The following is a 22,505-nucleotide window of genomic DNA, read 5'->3' on the forward strand; positions in this document are numbered from 1 at the left end:
ATATGGACAGTAAAAATAAATCGTCGGTTTTTTTTTTGTGAAATGTTTTTTTTTTTTTTTAGGTAATATTCGCTAAAAATGATGTGTCGAAGGGCAAAAATACAAGTGGCCTTAACTTGTGTCTACCGTAGCTCAAAAAAGTGAAAGCCGACTAGGCCAACGTACAAAAAAATAATAAAAAAAATGCAAGCTTAAATTGTCACGTTTAAATTTTATCTAAAAAAATCAAAAAAATAAATAAAAATAATAAAAAAAAGTATATAAATATATATATAATTTTTTTGACAGCGGAAAGTGCGTGCAAGCGTTACTCCTTTTCTCGATAGAGAATTACTTGAAATGTTCCCGTCATTCTCCATCCGGTGTGAGAGAAACAGACGCATGTATGCTTAACTTTTTTTTTTTTTAAAAGAAATTATTCATTTTAAATAACAATAATGAAAAAATTTAATCAAAAATTTCAAATGTGGTGTGTGAAACAGAGAGGTAAGACAGACAATAGGGTTTTAGACGCACACAAGGGATTAAACATTAGACAATACACAAACTCCCTAACGCGGCGACGGACAACGCAACTTTTCGCGACATTGCGTGGAAACGTCGTCGAAAAGTTGCGTAATGTTGCCCGAAGCTGCGCCGAGAGTGGACAGGGTCGGACTCGGGGGATGTATGGGGTTGCAGGGGATCAATCGGTGGGTCATCGGGGGGGTTTCATGGGGGGTTTTGGGGTTTTAGGGGGGGTGGGGCAAAGTAACGCGTCGTGCTATTCGTAATAACAATTTTACTCATACGAGGCTGTTGTACGAAAGCCTCGAAACTTGGGATACATGATGGTATTATCAATCAATCAATCACCGAGGGTTTTGGGGGGAAAATGTCAGAATGCAATATTTTTTTTCAAGTAAGTAAGTAAGTGAGGAACACCGATGTAAAACCAAACAATTTAAATTTTCAAATAAAACATTCAAAAACTAATGCGACATAGGGTTTGATTTGTATATTTCTTTTTCTCAATCTAGTCATATATAGGTGTATAGATATATAGAAAATATCGATGGAAACTTTCAACTCTGTTCTTCGTTCATGTGGAGCGTAAGTCTCTACAATACACACAACTAATTTCAATCGTATTAGTAAGTACTTTTCATTAGTAAGTAAAAAAAATATATTATTGGAATTTTGTAGTATTTTTTTTTTGTAATGAACAGTGGGTCGAATATGCAATGGCTTACCTTTCTGAATATTCATCCATGTGGGCGTAGGATTGCACCGAGTTTTCCTCGATGAGGAACTTCACCCTCTGGTAGAAGGATGCTGTGACTGAAGGTGGTTGCTTGCGAAGTAGAACGTCGGCTGGTTCATTGGACTTGACGCACATTATGCTCTCTTTGCACGCTTCTTGCGAACAACATTCGGTGTCGGAACAATCCGCGGTGCCATCTGTGTTATTATTCCATTGAGCGAATTTCAAATAGGAAAGAGTGTTTTCTGGATATTTTTACGTATATGGACAAGAGTGTAATGAAAGTATGAAAAAGTGAAAACAAACCACGGTCGTTATCTATCGTGTCGTCGCACTCCATCTCCAGAGCTATGGAACAATCGGCTCCGGCCCAACCCTTGGAGCAAACGCATCTGTACTCTCCTGTCTCCAAACTGCATTGGCCGTGTCTGGAGCATCCGTTTTCGCACCCGGCTGAAAATTTTAAACCAATAAATCAGCACAGCAAGGATAAAGGAAATGCTAGAATGGTGCTCAAGATGATGTCGAATCTACAAATGTATATATTTTTATCAATCAATCTATATACACTCATCATTATAAATCACTTCAATGGAACGAGTGTATTATATAGATCAAGAAACACACCAAATTATATAAATAATTATTACATAATTCGAAATTATACATGACATATATGGTCAAACATAGCAAAGTGCATTGCTAACATCGTATACAATACGATCGACAAACATTTATACAACAATACGAATTTTTTATACAACAATCATCCGCAGAGACATCTATGGAGAGACACCCGGCGAACCTTGAGATATAACACAATGAACATAATGAAATGGGGAGGGACTTTTGCACGAATCGTTTCAATGAAAATCAGAAAAATTGGCACACTCTGATAGGAAACGACCGACCTGGTCACAAATCAAAGTCTGGCCAGCAGCAACCAGTGTGACTCAAACCACTATTGGTATACCAACAAGTGTGACTCATAACCATACTGATCACAGCAAGTTATGCTAACTACTAGTCCATGCTGCTGGTTAAAAATGAAGAGAGCAAAGTGTTTGGAGAACGCATTTGTGCTAATGATATTTCATAATCATCATCATCTACAGCCATTTACTATCCACTGCTGGACGAAGGACTCTCCGACACGCTTCCACTCGTCTCTGTTTTGCGCAACTCTCATTCATCTCACTCCACACATTTTCCTAATTTCATCTTCCCTGCGTTCTTCCTTTTACCCCTTTGCATTCTCTCGGGTACCATTCTACCATTTCTTCTATCCACCTTTCGTTCATTCTTCTAGCCACGTGGCCCGCCCATTGCCATTTCAATCTCTTCACTCTATCCACTATATCCACAACCCTTGTCATACTTCTCACCCACGTATTCCGTTTTCTGTCTTTCCTCGTTATGCCAAGCATACAACGTTTCATACTTTTTCGAGTGCATTGGACTTAGCAAACTTGTGGCGTTCAATGTCCAAGTTTCACATCCATACGTCATCACTGGTAAAACACATTGATCGAATATCTTTTTCTTCAGGCAAAGTGGCAATGGTTAGATTACGGGTTGATTTTGATAGGAATTTCAATTCATATTTGGTTGAGATGATTGTCATATTATTATTTTTTCAATACACTTTCAATTATGTTTTAGATGTTGCATAAGTTCGTGCTCGTTTATAGTCATTGAACTTAAGCAATCAACCAATATATAATTTTAGAATGACTCACTGTTTACATAATCGTCATAGGCCATAAAGTCGACATAGTTAGAATGAAAAGGTCTTTAAAGGTTACCACAGATATTCGACTATGTGTATGTATGTATGTATATACATACATACAATCTGCAAATATCCAATTCAAAATGTTATTCGTTCAATCTCCACAACGTCGAGCAAAGTTAACGCTCTCCAGTTAAGTTTTAACTGTGGTAGGTAAACCGTCGCGCGGTTACATATGCGAAAATTTCCTTTCCGGCTCGTTAAATATCCTTCGTTATCTTGCAGCGTGTAGGTATGTGCGGAAACTTAAAAAGTTTCTACCCTTCCTCCCCTTTACTTTTCCCCTTTTCATGAATAATATTCCGGTCCTAATTCCGGTTACAAACACACCGCATAATCTTTTCAAGCGGACGTCGCAGTCCCGATTAAATATGTAAGACTTCCCGTGTAAAGTTACGAATGCATTTGCAAAGAAAATTACTCTCTGAATATTATACTTATGTGTGCTCGGCGAAGCTGGGCTGTCATTTTACATCTTCTAGATTAATTGTCGAAAGCAATGTCGCTGAAATATATGCACCTCAATTGGGAATGGACGCAGCCTTGAAAGTTTGCGCGAAATTCAGTAGAAAGTACATTTCCTTTGATAACTTCATACAAACACTGTATTAAAAAATCGGGTCTTTATTAAGTACTTCCTAGCGTACCTACTAGAATTTTAATCTCATATCTACGGATCGGATAGTGATTAAGCAATTACCCTTTTTGGGCATTATGGCTGTTGTTTACTTTGTAAAAAAATGTTTTTTTTGCTCTCTTGTATTCAGCACTGTTTGAACGTGTATTGTGTATGATCATTGCCCTAATCACCTTCCGCCCTATTCAATATCATTTGTCAATAAAGAGTTTCCTTTTCCATTTATTACTTCTATACCACTAACCAAAACGATAATAAATGTTATAAGTAGAGGTCGGACCGGAAGCGTGCCGTTCTTTGTTTATTGTTCGTTGTGCATTGTTCATTTTTATGATGAACCTTTGTTAAAGGTTCGCCGAACCTTTTTTTATTGCACTCTGGCTTTGTGAATAGACCCAAAATGCCGTGATTCCTGGAAAAAGCACGCTCTCTATCCGCCCTTTAGTTATAAGCCACATATTCAAAGAATTATAAAATTAACTATAAATTGTTTGTGGATCTCCAAAAATACACGAAAGCTATGGATCTATTATCTAAAAACAAAAAAAAACATTTGCTACTATGTAGCATTGTATCTCAAGGAGTCTAGATATCTGCTGTTCTAATGATAATTTCTCGATTTTTATATTAATTGAAATCTTTTTCAGATATTAATTTAAATCTATTTCGAGGAATGGGAGTAGACTTTTGAAAATGGAACAACATCTACCATACGCGTCAAATTCATTCATTTTCTTCTCATTTTAAGGGCGAAAACACACTGAGTGGTACGTGTACGTGTGGTTTTTTATAGATACTTTTAACCATGCAAAAAAAATGCAGCACCCCTAGCCCATGCACATACATACATGATACACTGTCCCAAAAATCACCCCTGAAGTGTTTTCGGTGATATTATCCTTGTATATTTGTCTCTATATCGGTGAATCCCATATTTGAAGGAATGTAGGACAAACTTGTCGGTTGTATATAGGGATATGCATACACGTGCAACCTCCCAAACATATGCATTATGCACGTGCAGCTACACCCGAATTCAGTTTGGGGAACACATACTGTTTACGGCCACAGCGGGAAGCCAAAGACGTAACGTCCCATACCACTCCGTGTGCTTTCGCCCTAAATGACGCTCGGGGCAAGTACTTTTTTGCGCCTCCCTTCTCTCTTTGATATATTTTCCCACTTATAAATTTGCTAAAAAACAAACATAATACTTATCATATATGTAGGATATTAATATAAAATGATTATAATTATGTATAATGATGTGGCTCATGCCGAACAGTTGGTATTATACACATATGTATTAATGTTAAGGTTGGTACTCCCGAACCTTGTCCGGGTTAGTAGTAGAGTCGCGCCTTGACGCGACCGGATGCGTATGCGCATCGAGTAATGTTCTCAAATAAACGTATAAGATTGAATTGAGATCGCTTTTACTTGTCTCTCTCTGCTGCAACCCTCCCTACTACCCAGCGGACTTCCTATATATATATTAAATACGTTATTTTATGACGGAATTTATACTTTGAAGCGGGAAGCCAAGGAAGTGAGCTATAATGAGCCAGCAGTTTGGCTTAGTGATAGCGTATATATTTAGCATCACTGAGGTCATAGGTTCGTGTCCTCGCCACTGCTGGTTAGATTTGGGGGTTTTGTGACTCCAAATCGATCGTTTCTCTATCAGAGTTTGCCAATTTTATCTGATCATTGCTGAAACGGTTCCTGAAAATTGGTATTAAAAAAAAATCAAATCTAATCCTGTTGTCACAAAAATCTGCCTGTGTATAATTTGTATTAATTATACACAGTAATCTGAAATCCATAGATGTCACTATGATTGTTATTTCTGATTAATTGTTATATTCTATATATTCTGATTGTATATGTATGTATTACTGTATTTCTGATTTCTGATTGTTTATGTATTTCATTAACGTACACCCGTCGCATTGGAGCAAATCTGTAATGGCGAGTGTGTATTGATTTGTGACAATAAATAAAATAAAATAAAATAATATATAAGGACCCTAAGTTATACTATCGAGTGGGTGGAAAAATGTGCTTTAAAGATAAGAACGATATCTTACTGGAAGACGGAACAAAGTTTGAGGAAATAATGAAAGATGAAAGGTTCGGAATTAAAGCAGCCAATCTTAGAATGAAAAGTTTAGTTACAAATGCTATTCTACGTTTAACGTGTCGCATCGTAATATAGCACGTAGAGTAGACGGATGGATAGCATCCGAGGAAAGGTGGGCAAGGAGAATTAATAATGTAGCATCGCAGGAGGTTTGGAGGCCTTTGATGTATAAAAATCCAGAGTCTGGGGGAGCATTTGCATCGTCTTCATTTCATTATGATGCCGCAGCTAGGGCGGGAACTTTTAGTCTCTTTATAATCGCTTTTCCCTTTGGCATATATATTCCTCGGGCTTTGGCCGCCACTGAAACCTGTAACGAACGAACGGTGGTTGCGGTGAACGAAGCACACCGCTCAAAGAACTTGTAGGGCTTTGCGCGCTTACACTCTCCTTTCACTCACTGCTTTTGATATAATAAAGGAATAAAATAAAGATTTTCCATGGAAAGAAGGAAAAATAAACTTCGTGTTGCAGGCTCCGCTTTTTGACTTTTCGCTACGATTAAACTTCGACGCGTCGGTCCACAAGTCGAGAGTGAAAACACTCGGCTGAAAAGTATATTTTCACGTTCACGGGGAAGACGAGAAGAGGTTATTGTAAATCCATTGTGCTATTTTGGCTAACAATAGGGGCGAAAACACACTGAATAGTACGGAACTTGGCTCCGCGCTGTGACAGTGGGTGTTCCCCAAACCGAATTCGGGTGTAGTTGCACGTGTGCACATGTTTCACCTACATTTCTTCAAATATGAAATTCAACGTTATCGATCACTGTTAAGCAGGGGTAAAATATTACCAAAAACAATCCAGGGGGTGATTTTTGGGACTGTTTACCATGTATATGGGCTAGGGGTGCTGTGTATTTTTCGCATGCTTGAAAGTGTATAAAAAAAACACGTACCACGTACCACTCGGTGTGTTTTAGCCTTAAGTGTTACTTTTCCAACAGTTTTAATTTTATCTTGTAGAACTAGCAAACGTCACTCAAACAGATCCTTTTCTCGGCACTGTTTATGAATACGTCAAAAATAGGATAAGTAATGCTTTAATGAGCCAACAGCGTGGATTAGTGGTTGGCATATAATGCTTCCGAGCGGACTTATCACGGTTTGATTCCCACTAGTAGCCGTTGGTTAGATTTTGGTTTGTCGATCGTTTTCTTCCTGAGTTTGCCAATTTTTCTGATCTTCATTGAAACGGTTACTGTTAATTGGAATTTCCTTTCCAATATCTCTTGCAAATCTCAAGTTATTTGGCGTATTTTTATTTATTTTATTTATTTATATATATTTTAGCTATCAAGCTAATTTAATTTAATTGTATGGGGGTTAGAAAATTTCTATAAAAAAATCTGCAACAATTTCTCCATAGATGTCACTGTGGATGATGTTTGTATGAATTCGCATTATATAAAAAAGGTTGTATTGATTGTATTATTGTATTGTATCTGTATTAGTACAATCGTCACTTTGAAGTGATCTGTAAAGGTGAGTTAACATGTTCGATTGAAATAAAAAAATGCATCACAATTCTTCGAACACGTGGCTTTAAAATGAACCAGTAGATCTATAAATCAACTTCCCAAATGATGATTAATTGATAGTTTGGTATCGTTAATTATTTATCGATGATCTTGGCCGTTCCAACTGCAATGTTTCTTTATATTGTGTTGATTTTTTGAAGTCAAATCATAGCACGTAGCGTTGAAATAAGTTTCCAAGAACAGCGAAACTCTGATGAGAAAGAAATTTTGTAGGATCTGATTGTCAAGAGACCTTATTTATACTGGTATACACCAATTTTTATTAATACAACATCTATTGTATTGATCATCAAACATTCCAATATGAGTTGCTGTAAAATTCTAATTTTGCGAGAAATAGGACAAGATCGCCAATTTGTTGGAATCGTTTCCAATGAAATCAGATAAATTTGAAAGGAAACGATCGACATCGGAGTCACATATTCAAGGTCTGGCCAGCAACAAAGCCAGGGATAGAATCCGTGATCACACAATCAAATAAATTACACGCTAACTACTGGCTAAGACATAAGCGGTACAGTAAAATGAGACTCGTTGGGTGGTTTAAAACATTGTTTACTCGGCGGAGCGCCACAACGATCTACTCGTAGCATTACATGCAACCAACTTTATCATTCATTCTACTCAAGCGTGCCAATCAGGTGCATATTCATACATGCATTCTTCTAGGTTAGAAAACTAAATCCTACAATATTGTTAAATTAGGACGATTATTGTTAAATTAATTATCAAGATCGGAGATATGCCTTATAATGGTATTTGAAGTTTAATTTGTAGAGAGTTTATGAAGTTTTACCGAAATGTTGTAGAATCTACTAAAAATGTGAGTAGAAATTGGTAACCAGGGAGATCTATTGTATTTATGTATAGGGGTAGGGGTGAGTAAATGGGTTGGAAACCATTTTGAACGTACACGCTTTTTAGACAGTTTTTCGTGCTGTAATTGATGCCTAGTCTATGTACTTACGTAGGGTACAATGTTTTCCATTCCACCCTTGGGAGCAGACACAGGTGCCATTCTTGCATTGACCATGCGCAGAGCATCTGTCGTCGCAGGCTCTCTGTTCGCAGCGATTTCCTGTCCAACTGGGCTCGCATTGGCATTTACCCAGAGAGCACGCTCCGTGAGCACCACAGTCCAGACCGCAAGCAGCTAATGTGAAAAAAATAGTAAATTTTAATCAAAGATACTAAATTTTGAGGTAAAACTTTGCTAGATAGTAACGCTTACCTTGGGAGCAATCTACGCCAGTCCAGTGATTGTCACATATGCACTTTCCGCTATCCAAGTCATATGTTCCATGCTGGGAGCATCCAGGTAGGCATTGATAGACTTGGTGGTCCACTTCGCTGCAGTCTTCTCCACGCCATCCTGCTTTGCAATAGCAATGTCCTGCCACACAAGCTCCATGTCCTTTGCATTCAGGATCGGGGCAGTCAGCTGCAAGCGACAATTTTCGTAAGAAATGATGCGTAGAATAGCACGTTAGTCCAAAAATACGGATATGTATTGTATATCATATACTTGGTAGAAGAATGAGAATAATGAAATACAAGAAAAGTTATATAGAATTCCGAAGTACACCACATGCAATGGTAAAATCAATGTTGATTTAAATCTTGTGCACTGTGTAGCGACAATACTGAGAAAATTGAACACTTCACATCTCATGTCATGTTATGTAGTGTTCCTGCGGTACGATAGTTCAATATTTTCAGAAGTAATAGTTCTGCATACATGTTATGTTCTCTCCAACTCTCTAGCAAGGCCAAAAAGTGATCTTTGTCAAGGAACTTTTATATTATAATGAGTCTAATTCCCAATGAAAATTTGGAGACTTTATGTACACATTTGTTAATGGGTACGATTTAACGGTGGATTTTAAAAAATAATTTTGCTCCTTAGAACGAATCCTTTGTGCATTAGAATAAAAGAAATTGCGCATAAAATTAATATATTTCTGTTGAATGAAAAATGTTACATTGAGCAATATTATGAAATATTTCGATAATTTAACAATTAAAAATAGCACAATTAAAGGTCTTTAATGCTCACAGTTAATGGACACTTGATTCATTTGAAGTTGCTTTATATTTTTTCTCTTGCGAGTAAATTATTTAATAAAGTAAAATATTAAATTCCAAGTATTTTTTTATTTATTTATTAGAGATTTTTTTATTGCTTATTTTATTTTTAAGTGTAAAATTATATTTTTCGAATGGCTCCTATTCCAAGAGCTATTCGACTTCTTAATGAAATCGTTGCTGCTGAGACTGAATGTGATATTTTCCACCTTAGTGAGCGTAAATTGTCGGAAATTACTCTAACCCATTTATCTGGTAGTCTGCGCTCATCATTGTTTTCATGATTGATTGTGATTTATGAGTGAAATTTTGATTAACTCTATTCCATTTGGGCCTTACAGGGATGTTTTGTATTTGTAGTTGTTTCTTACATATTTATTGAAACTGGCTGTAGGTGCAAGGCATTCCTTATGCTATATTTTTTATTTGATATTTTTACTTTATCTGTTATTATTAAATGCTATTTTTTATGTTTATGTATGGATGTATTTATGTTTATGTTCAAATGTATTTTTTTTATGTATAATTGATGAGTATATTATTTTCGTTATGTATTAATTTATGTTTAATTGTTATTTTGTTTTTTTTTGTGTTATATTTTTTGACCATTGTGGCCCTTTAGAAATTCCTGTTCTGCCACAATGGTCTGTTTAGAATAAAAAAAAAAAAAATTCGTAAATACAATATTAAAGGAATATAAGACTTTTCTTATATTCCTTTAATTTTTTTTTCTTTTGTTCTTTTGTTTTATAATCTAATTATAATTTTTTATATTGCTGTTTTTTTTTAAATATTAGAAATTATTTTTAAATTGTACATTTATATTTTTAAATGATATATTTTTTAATTCATACAAACTTTATGAAATACTTACGATATTGTCCCCTTTGTAATAAGGTACTAGCATTCAAAATTTAAATAATATAAAAAATACAAATAAATTTTTTTCTGGCGTTCAGTTTTAAGTGCTATGCAATGGAAAATTACACGTGAATCTTTTCATGTACTATATGTATGCGAGAAAACTATTGCTAAAGGAGATTAGAGAGTTAACTTTCGAAGTTTTAGAACGTGTCTGTGTAAGCTCACGGTGTATTACTTTCACAATAGATACTACTTAGGCCAGGAATCGATGGTGCCTCGCTAGCAAATTAAGAGTTACTACCGTCTTGAAAGGCGGGAGAGAGGGTGGGTGAAAAAAAAAGGTAACAGAATGGAAGGCATTAGCAACAGAGCGGATATTGCTATCAAGACCAGCAGGGAATAGTTCTAATTAGTTTCTCACGTGACCGGAGATGGAGCGACGGAAAAAAAAATATGTACAAGTCACACGAGCTTGTTCTGCTCGCCTTTTGTGGTGGTTTCGAGGGACACGTGGGTGTCGGCTCCCCTACGATCTTCCATGTCAACGGTGGGTGGTGGCAGTCATGATGATTGGCAAGTTTCCGAACTTGGCCGATTGGGATTTTGATTGATGCGTTTTCGGGGAAAGTAGATATTACGGAGTGAAATTGGGTGGGTCTCACTTACGTTCGTCGCAACCTTCTCCTTTCCATCCTTTGCTACAGCGGCAGGCTCCTTCGATGCAACGACCTCGTCCTCCACAATCTGCTGGCAGGCAATCTTCTTTGGGCACGTCGCATTCAGGACCTTTCCAACCTTCTTCGCAATGGCAAATACCGCCACCGTATTGACCGTGCCCGGAACAAAGCAAAGGACATACACCTGTAAAGATAGATATACTGTAGCATGAGCTGGCAAAACGTATGTATCTAATCTTTGAAAGTTATAAAGAGGATATTAAGGTTAAGCTTTGAATCCATGTGGATCAAGCTACACTATAATTCAATGAGTAAATGCATACAAGTTTAAATTAAACGTCTATTTCAAAAGAAGCTACTATGGATACATTCACTCTTCCGTATCCATAGTAGCTCATTGGTGGATTAAACAATGTATATGTAGATTTGAATCCTGGTCAAATTTGAAAAAATGTTATCTGTGCTTATGAAACATTAAAAAAAGCTTCAATTACAGAACAATGTATGTATGTAGGTACCTATATATTGCTTATTTAATTTTTAGATTTTTTTTTTGGTAATCCAATTCTTTTATCTATGTATATAGTTAATTGAAATAAATGGATTAGTATTGAATTTATCGAATCCCAGTTAATTCTGTTTTGAATTGTAAATTCGACGATCGTGTCAGTGGGTGTCAGGGCGCGTTCAATTAGTTAAATTGAAATTTAAACCAATCTTGTGTTGGTGAACCAATAAAGTACCATCAATGTTCTAAAGATGGATCGAGCAAAATTTAATTAAAAAATGAGTTTTTGCTCAAACAAAAAGTCAATTAGTTTTGACGTTCATTAGAATGCAAAAGTATAGGGACTCACTTTTGGAGCAGTCATCGCCCTGGAATCCGTCGATGCAATCGCACTTTCCAAGATAGCAAGATCCATGACCTGAACAATCGTTTGGACACGGGTTGCCCTCAACTTCGGAAACTATGAGCTCGATATCATACGGTTGGAGCTCGTCGTTGTAAACAGACAAAAACCAGCGTCCCGTATCCAAGTAGTGGAGTATGCTCACGTTCGACATGGAGCTCTCTGAGATCGCTCTTTTGGCGATGATATGCTCGTCGATTGTGAATTGCAAGTCTACAGTAGGACGTGGTTCAGCTGCGTGGAATTCCCGTGAGAATTTATCATCATTGTTATCTGGAGACATGACGATCGGATCGTGCGGTGGCACGTAGAAAGGTCCTTTCCGATCTCCGTCAGATAAGATCCTGTCAGTACCGTCGTAGCTTTGTAAAATGCTATTCAATACATCAGTCTTTCCACCGGTTTGACGGTAGTCTGCGTTTCTGTTTATACTGTGCGATTCGTTAGCAGTGCTCTCTTCCAAGTCTTGCTCGTCAGTGCTGCGCCTCCTTCTCTTCTGGGTGTGATCCACCCTGCCTCCTCTGACGTATCTCATGAAGTCGAACTGGGTTATGCTCGGAGACACGTTCCTTCTGCCGTAGACGGCGAAGTTCCCACCCCACGGCACTGTGAAGTTGAATCTCACGTGTGCCGGCTGCTTGTTTCTGAACTCTGAGTTCCAGAATTGCAAAGGAGGGACTGTTATTGAATATCGGACGTTGAAGTCCCTAAGCTCGAGCGTAGGAGGCCAGTGTTGTTGAGCCTGGGTTTGCTGCTGAGGAAGATGGGGCGCCGACAGGGTCGTAGCCGCTTTATCTACAGCTGCTGTAGCTGCTGACTCTGGAATCACACGAAAGAAAGATTTGTCAAACTCAGGAAGGGATGTTTTCAAATATGCAAAGCATCAAGTATAATTAGACTGACTGGTAGTATTCAAATGCTGATTTTATATACAAATTATGATTTTATTCAAATCTATTATTTAATGCATTTTTGTTCCAGATTAGTACACTAGCGATCAAAAGCTTGGGTGTATACGTATGTATAGTATTTATATTTTTTGCATGTATGTTAAGTTGGAAAATATTTTTATTAAATAAGGGTAATCATAATTATAATATATTATATATGTATATAATTAAATAATAATAAAAACGAAAGATTTCAAAAAGTGAATAAATAAAAAACCTACATAGAAATAGTATTGATTTTGCTAGTATTTATTTTTTTGTGACAGTGATTAGTGGTTTTTATTTGTACAGTATGACATATTTAACCAGCGGTGTGGACTAGTGGTTAGCATATTATGCTTTCGAGTGGAGTGGTCACGGGTTCGAATCCCACTAGACCTTGGTTTGTGACTGTTTTTCTTTTTTTTTATTATCGGGGTTTGCCAAATTTTCTGATTTTCATAGAAGCGGTTCCTATAGAATTGACTTCTCCTTCCAATCTCTCTAGCTTATCTCAAGCTATGCAGCGTCTTGAGGTTCGTCAATTTGATTAAAAAACGCTGCAAAAATTTCTCCATAGATGTCATTGTGGATGTTTGTATAAATTCGCATTGTTTAAATGTTTGTTTTGATTATATTGATTGTATTGTATATATATTAGTACAATCGTCGCTTTCGATCTGTAAAGGCGACTGTACATGTTCGATTGAAATAAAAATAAAATAATTTATTTTTACAATAAAATACAAAACTATAAACGCACTAAGTTTTTGGCCGATAGTGTACTTTTGGTTGTAATTTTATAGTATTAAAATTCCCTAAATTAAATTGTGATTTTGTTATCGAGTAAAATATTATACAATTTAATTATTATTTGAATAGTGTTTTTTTTTAAATTATTTTTGAGGATTGAACATTCACTTTTCATTGAAATGCAATAGTAAAATAAAATAAAATAATAAAAATCTTAATTAAATACCGTTCATAGACAAGGATATAGGCTAACGTAAAATGTAAATAAAAATAATATTAAAAATGAATGAATATATAAATACATACCTTCCGTGGGCGACTGCGTGGACATCAAGTCTTGAGTCATTTGGTCGTGAGTCACGGCTTTTACATCTTGAACTAATATACAATTACTCGAATCGACGTTCGATTTCATCGAAGATAAAGCTGCGAATAAAAAATAAATAAAATTAGTTATTAACCATTACACAAAAGGGCGCATTACACCGACTGGTAGCGTAATTTGCCAAATTTGAATGTCCCAAACTAGGGATGGGGATGCTGGAAAGTGGGAGTAAACCGGCATTAAAATTTCACGACCGCTTTCCCGATCCGGACACGTGTATTCGGGCACATACATACATACACACAATGGTCATAATCTGCGACCTTTTTCATGGTCAATTACGTATATTCGCCAGTTCCGATACAATGTATAAAAATGTATAATATAGTATATTCATATGTATGTACGAGCGTGCGGAGCTTTCTATGAATATTTTAAGGAAAAGTTGACCATTTTGGTTTTGTTTTATGACATTTAGTCGTTTCTTTCATCAATAATATATATATTATAGATTTATCGTGATGGTGAAATATCGTTCGTTGTCTATTCGAGATATTGAAATTTTCGTCGCGAAATTGCGATAATTGCGGTCGGTTTTGTGCGTCGTTCGTTCTCGTTATTGTTTCGTTGAAGGGATGGAGTGTTGTGTTTTTTCTGCTCCTCCCTCTCTCTCTCTTTATGATTTTTTTTTTCATTTCAAATTTTCCGACGTTTCAATTTATCTGAGTGGGCGAATCGAACCGTAGCGAAACCGAACCGACGAGATGGAGTGCTAATTGAAACAATGTTTACATTTTACGGTTGTAATCGCCGGGCCAATTAAAAGGGCCGTTCGCTTCGATTGATGGGCTCGAAACCTTATTCCTTTTTCCAATATTGATTTTAAGTTTATTATACATTTACAATATATAATACGAAACAATCAAACAAACCGACGTAATTTAATAAATTATTACGCGTCTTTTTGGGCCATCTTGATTGAATTTCCAAGAAATTAATTCATTAAAATAATATACAATATTAAAATTTAACATTTATACACTAATTTAAACCATATTAGAATGGACAATCGCAATGATTTACAAATGTATGTAAAAATCATATTAAATTGTGTCAAATTCGCTATGATATAATTTTGGGTGGCTAAAACTGGGTGAAAAGATTATTCCGTGGGCTAAAATTTGGCATGGATCTTAAACATTATATCCCATTCAATTTTCAACAAAAATTGCAATGCAAATGCACACTTTTGACTTTAGATTGGAATTGAATGAATAAAGGTTCGTTTATCAAGTTTATCAAGGCACAGATCAAGTTGACGACTGTCGTAAGCAGCAGTATGAAAAATATTCTTTAATACATTCTATATGGACACATTTATATGTTCAGTAAAGTGTACGTGACGTATTCGAAAAAGCAGCAACCGACACGATCTATTCATATTGTACAGCAGTACATGTCATCAAAACGTGTGATTTAGAGCCGGCTTATTGTGGCAACATTCACGCACCCATACTAATGAAAGTGTTGCCATGTGCATATGAATACATCGTCGTGCTCTGTAATATATATGTAAGCCAATATTGCACCGAGATAAGCACGATGATGCCGAGAAGGAGCGATGCTGAACAGGATGAATAGATATAGTCTTTTTCGCGAGTTTTTGATTTGCGGACTTTTGGTGTATTTGAACGGACATTTGATCGAATGGAGGCACGTTTGGCCTAACGGACATTTGTGTATCAAAATTACTAAAAACCAACTGAAAACAGATACATTATTCAGAAATCACCTAGACTATTGACATATTTGATAAATTTAAACAATTAAAAGTTTATTCGGCCAAATATCCGTTCGGTCAAGCGCCCTTCGGCCAAGTGTCCATTCAGTCAATAGTCCTTCAACTGTTGTTGACGTGCTGTGGTGGATAATATAAATGCAAAATGTCAAAATGTCAAAATTAAATACGTAAAAGTTGATTGATGTATTAATTTTGAACATACATATATTTGTAAGATTTTAAAAGAAATACGATTTGAGTGTCAAAAAATGTAAAATTTCATATATTGTAACTATTTTGTATGTATGTATGTATGTATAGGTAGATCATACAGGTTGAATTTATTTTTGTGGGTTGGATCCGTTAAACAGAACTATACATAATCATTACCCTCCAAAAATCTTATACATCACTATATACATATATACATATGCACATATATAATATAAAATAATAATCTACCTGATTTTAAAACAAACTAAAACTTTAGTCATAATGTATGTATGTATGTACATATGTATATATATATATATATATATATATATATATATATATATATTTTGTACGTACATATATATATTTTGGAACACGATCTATTTAAGTCGATTTAGACTATAAAATGGATGATTTATTGAACAGAATAGGACTTATCAATAATTCCGCTGGCTTGTAAAAGCTTCAGATCATATTTTTCATCCATGTATGACGAAAAAAAAAATAAGACATGAAAAAGCTTGTCAGTTTCTATCTCATTTCGGAGGCGTCAAAAGGTCTATATCCGTTCGTGCCGAATATATCTGTAATAGCAAATACAGTTGTATAGATTTTCCGGGGTATTTCCAATGAATGGACTTTGATTCTATTATATTATACACACACTACACGTGCTCAAACACACACGTATGGTTACACACAGAGTCTGATCGATTTTTTCCCGTATAGAATAATGTCGCGTAGGATTAAGGTCCGTGTTTGCTACTACGAGCTACGCAAAAGTAAAAGTAATTTTGCTACGAATATGTACTACATATGTAGCAAGCTAGCATTCTTCGATAAATTGAGCGGTGGGAATATATAGAGATTTTGAAAGCTCTGAAAAGAAAACGAGCTACGTGAGATTGAAGCACGTCAAATAAGATGAATGATCCGAGCTTAATTAGAACAGAGAGAACTTGGATGCGGAATTCAAGAATAACTTTTCTCCCGGGTAAAGTGTGTAATAAATTCGCCTAACACTTACATTATATTCAGCGTTTGCTAAACTTTTCTCGAATCTCGCAGAATGGCTTTTATTTATTATTTATTTGTTCTATGCAGTCGTTTTATGTAATCTATGTACATATATAGGATCAATAATGCTACATATTATGATAACCATTCGTTCGTATATATTAAAAAAAAATTGCAATGCAGATATAAACCAGCAGCCAGAAACGTGGACTTGTGGTTAGCATATATGCTTTCGAACATAGTGGTCACGGGCTCGAGTCCCACTGGTTGCTGCTGGCCAGACCTTGTTTTGTGACTCCAGGTCGATCGTTTCCTATCAGAGTTTGCTAATTTATCTGATTTTCATTGAAACGGTTCAATGAAAAATTGGCAACCTTTAGCATCTCAAAATTTGACGACCAAATTCAAATCAAATTGGTACGTGTTACAGGAGGAGAGAACAATTTGTACACGATCTTCATAGGAACCTTTTAGCATTTAAATTTGAATTTGATTTCAATATATGTAATATAAATTAAAAATATATCCGGGATCTTTTCATATACATACACTTGTATGAAGTAAAATCTGAACGATTTTTTAATAATAAGTGTAACGTAGAGATTACGCCATTGGCGCTCATTGGTGTAAGCTTCCTGGGTGATTCTCTCTAGCTTTCGGCAGTAATGACAAATTCCAGTCTCGATAGAGCGTTTGCGCGGGGTGCTATCCCACTTCTGACACCAATGCAGTGTGGATTCTGACACCAATGCGCGGGGTGCTATCCCACTTCTGACACCGATGCAGCGTAGATGAGTTTCCGAGATTGGAATGAACGACGCAGCAGTAGTGGTAGAGGTAGTTTATTGTTCTTGATCATTGGTCGGTGAGTCGCGAGAACGCGAGATCAGGTGATCAGGGCTAGTAAATCAGTGATCGACGAACGCCAATCACCTAATCTCTGCGTAACTTCAGTATTATTTTAAAGTACATATGATTGGATCGTTGATGTGATCAATCTTTTAATGAGATTTATATTGAAAGGTCGTCATCTCTGAATGTGTTTGAAATATATGTATGTAATAGTTGAAGTCTCACGTTCACCGATTGTATATAATATGACAATATGAAATAGTAATATACTTTTTGACCTCTCGGCGCACAGTTTGCGAATCGCTGTACTATACATACATATGTATGTATGTATAAGTGCGGAAAATGGAGGGGGGTTTGGGGAATTTTCACAGTTGGTTAACTTGTATTTTATGGCTACAACTTTATATGTACGTGTACTACGCATATTCAGCTATAGGAGAAATATCCGAAATCGTAATTTTCGTTACGGAGTTTCCGCGATAAAATCGTATTTTGTTATTTCGGGCCTACACACATTTCGCGCCCGCTAATTTGAGCCGCAACAACGCGATTATGGAAAAGCGCCTTTTAGACGGGGTGGGGGGGTGAAAGGGGTTGTTCGAAACGACACGGGTGGTTTTATTGTGAAAACCAAAGATTCTGACACTTTTGTATCGGCGGGTAGGGGGGTCTGGGTTCGGGTTTTTCGCCATTCATTCCCTTTTCGTATCCTTTGTTGATCGCGCCTCGAATGCCATTTAAAAGGTTTTGATAATCGTTTAGTCGGTGTCGTTAACAACAATGACGCCATCACTCTTTATTCTTGTATTTCTATCAACGGGGATTATTTTTCAACATGCTATATAATATATGTATGTGCATGTATTGTTTGAGGCTGCCCGCGTGAAAGATCGGTTTGATTAAATTTAAAGATTTGAAATAATACGTTTTTAATTGTTGAATAATGTTTTTTTTTCTCGTACAACTTTACTCGTTGTTGGAAAAACTAATGAATGAAGCGCTCGCTGAATTTTTAATGATGATGTCAGTGATCAGTCAAAGTTAAGAATTTTAACCACATAAATGAGCCGTCGGCTTTTGAATGAAAAATCTATGCTTTTAATTGTGATTACAACTTTTTATTAAAATAACACTCATCATATTTCATACCTGCTATTATATGACACGTAACTAAGTGGTCAGTATTTTTTTGTCAATAAATTAACTAATTTTTGTTGGCTCTTTTTGTTACCCGGCTTCGCTCGGTAAATGGAAATGTAGTCCAATATAATAGAATACCGTCTCACCATGAAAAAATCTTTATTTTATTTTTTTATTAAATTTATTTGAATTGAAAAAAAAATATTTGACGACCGACCAATCATAAACATCTTTGAACGATCCAGCCAATCAGAAACGATTTTGACGACATCCAATTATAAACGAACGACATCCAATTATAAACAGACGCTGTTTCGGTTTTATATATAAGATGAGATGAGATATAAGCGTTAAAAAAAAGCGCAATTTTTACAGATTTTTGGGTTTTGCAGTCGTTAACCAAAATTTAGTACTGGAATCACAAGTCAGATATTTTTCCTATTGATTGTCAATTTTTTTCTTTTAAAATATTGTAACGTGGGAACACGAGAGAGAGATAGTATCCGCTGTCTAAGTGCATTCGGAGGCTAACAATGGAGACCCCCGAATTGGCCTAACGGGACTCAGTAAGTGGACGCTGGATATTCTCAGAACCCGAGAGCGTGCGATTCACTTACAATAGATACATAAACGGATCGAGAAAGCTGTGGTGAGCAACTTGTCCCCTATAAGGAGGTACTTAGGCCATATTAGATTATTCTGGAGCGAGCGCTGGCTACGTGTGGATTTCCCGAATCATTCAATAAATGCTGTGAAGCGACTTTGGCCTTTCATTTGGATCCTCCACCTACGCCTACGCAACAACACTCATAATTAATTATCTAGCAAATTTTAAAAGTTTTTTTATTTTTTATTATTATATTTTTTTAAAAATTTACTCATACTCTTCCATCACTTATAACTAGACTACGGATAAAGAGCGTGCTTTTTCCAGGAATCGGGGCGGTTTGGCTCTATTAACAAAGCTAGAGTGCAAAAAAAAGGTTCGGCGAACCTTTAACAAACAATTTACAACAAATGAACAATAAACGGTGCGCTTTGGGTCCGGAGTCTACTTATAACAATGATGAGCACAGGCTGCTAGATAAATGAGTTAAAATAATATGTGATAAGCTACGCTCACTGAGGCGAAATAAAATCTCATTCTAGTACGGTAGCAGTGGTTTCAATTCTTAAAGAGACACGTGGTAAGGGTGTCCGATGAGATTTGTTAAGCGTTTTCAACTATGATTCAAGCATGTCAATTTGTTTCTGGATTTGAAAACGAAATTCTACATAAATATGTATCCAGGATCGTTGAGAGCTAGCCCGGTTAAGTGATAGGATAGGTATGGGCAAATGGGAAAGTATTGTTTAAGCTTATGCTGACGTCATCTTATAAAAGTAGACATGTGTATGTGAATACTTACTGGCAAAATAAGTTAACATGGCGGCAAGCACTACCGCTAGCAAAATCATGGCAATGGAAAAGCATTTCCACGAGCAACGGTGCTGGCAACGCTTGTCGATGTGGAACCTGGAGGGCGAGTAGGGGGCGCAGTGGGGCGCTGAGGGGCGCGCGCGCAGCGGGAAAGCTGGCACCCCTAGGGCTCCACCCCCGCCGCCTCCGCCCCCGCTCAGTGTCCCCATGCCGCCTTGCAATTGGGACGGCGTCAGTCTGAAACAACAAAAAACACAAACACGGTTAAGGTCTATTTATACAAGTTCCAAGTTTACAAGTTTATTTCATTAAAAGTAGGTAAACATATTTTTTTGTACATATACATACGTACTATGGTATTTAGTCTTACAGCTACGAGAATGCTTGTATGTATGATAAGGTTGACATGCATGGGTCGAAGTATGGTTCAATTGGTCATCCTGTTAGGTGACGCTTAACGAGCGAGTAGTTCATTGCGGCTTCTACCATACAGCATAAATCAATAGTTAGCGTGTAATGCTTTCAATTTGTTGATCACGGGTCAAATTCCTGACTGTGCTGCTGGCCAGACTTTTGATATGTGACTTCAACGTCGATCGTTTCCCACCAGAGTTTGCCAATTTATCTGATTTCATTGAAACGGTTCCAACAAATTGGCAACCCCGTTTTATTTCTCGCAAATTTTGAGTTTTTCAGTATCTCGAAATTTGGCCATTTATCGCACAAAATGCAAATTTATGAAAATTTATCCATATATGTCTCCATTATTATACGTAAAATTACTCTATAAATTGTTTATCGACATAAAACTTATAAAATGTTTGTAATCGACCAGGAAATCGTACTGGGGTTTATTTGCTAGGCCTTCCTGGTATATTTATGTATGTAAATATTTCAATGTAATAAAAGTTTTAAACCACCCCAGTGAGTCTTAATATACATTAATAACAATTCCAAACATTAAAAATATAATTGTATTTTTAAACAATACCATTTAGTCATCTATGGACAAATTCGATATACAAAAAATTTTTCAACAAAGTTCAAATTTTGCGAGAACGGGAATAGTTTGCCAATTCGGTGGAACCTTTCCAACAACTCTGGTAAGTACCTGGGTTCACATACATATATCCAAGGTCTGACCGGTAGCACCAGGCCAGGGATTGAACCCTTAACCCCTCAACCGAAAATACGCCAACCACCGAGTATAATTATACATACAAATATTGGTCCAGTCACTTTCTTTGTCACACCCGATTGCGGACACATATAAACGGACCATAATACTACATTGTCCGACGAACACGTACAAAAATTTATCGATTGCGAAGGAGATTTGCGGTCGTTCCGGGATCGGGGAGGCCTAACGTCGCGCTTAACCCTTTGCGCCCGGCCATTATCTAAATGCCTTTTTAATACGTCCCGCTGCCGCCCGTGCGCACGGGGTATAATAGTGATTTATGCAAAACGACGCCTGATTTGTTTTTTAATCCCCGATCGTGCCAAAGCCGGGGGGATGGGATGAAAGCCGAACCACCCCCACCATACCATAAAACCCCCATAGTCGAAATTGGGAGTTTCCCCCCCCCCCCAATATAGTCGAAAAAAGGGAGCCCCCGGGGCGTTCGCCAACAGTGCACCAGATAGAATTTTAAATCGCTCCACTACATTATTAGTCTTCTCGTTCCTGAAAAGCGTTTTGCCCCACCTCAACCCCATGCAGCGTGGATGCTGCTAAATCTGCGTTGCAATCTCAGTTTCGATACTATAAGAGAAACATATATCTCTTACCCCACATTTCCCCGCAGCCCTCGTTCGAAGCAACTTATCGACGAATTTTAAGTTTTTCCTCACCCCATCCGTTCATTCCCTAAGCGAGTTTTCCTTTCTCGGATTTGTTCGGGCTTATTCTAATTTATTTTAAGTTGATGCGAAAAAAATTAGAGCGAATCTCCCCTACCCACATAAAAGCGTCTTCAATATATACATACATATATAGAGTAGAGTACGCATTTTTAAATTCAAATTCGACAAAGGAAAAATGCACTTAGATAGAGGGGATGCGGCAAATTACGCATGTTGCAGACGTCATCAAAACAAAATTAAAAATGGCAACGATACGAATGTACATACATAAATACTGGATAGGGGGAGAGAGATGGAGACTTGAACAGAGAA

The 22,505-nt window shown here is 36.7% G+C and overlaps 1 protein-coding gene across 1 annotated transcript in view; it reads right to left on the minus strand.

Annotated features, from left to right (window-relative positions):
- Positions 1-21,889, minus strand: part of Ten-a (Teneurin-a transmembrane protein) — a 37,377-nt gene extending 15,488 nt beyond the window's left edge. The window contains 9 exon segments of the mRNA XM_077440500.1: positions 1,233-1,440; positions 1,550-1,696; positions 8,326-8,511; positions 8,590-8,799; positions 10,974-11,168; positions 11,842-12,714; positions 13,884-14,003; positions 20,317-20,564; positions 21,747-21,889. Of these exon segments, the coding sequence (XP_077296626.1) occupies positions 1,233-1,440; positions 1,550-1,696; positions 8,326-8,511; positions 8,590-8,799; positions 10,974-11,168; positions 11,842-12,714; positions 13,884-14,003; positions 20,317-20,564; positions 21,747-21,889 (2,330 nt within the window).
- Between the last annotated feature and the right edge of the window lie 616 nt (positions 21,890-22,505).

This window comes from Arctopsyche grandis, chromosome 11 (assembly GCF_051622035.1).
Source record: "Arctopsyche grandis isolate Sample6627 chromosome 11, ASM5162203v2, whole genome shotgun sequence".
In the NCBI taxonomy this organism is placed as follows: Eukaryota; Metazoa; Arthropoda; class Insecta; order Trichoptera; family Hydropsychidae; genus Arctopsyche; species Arctopsyche grandis.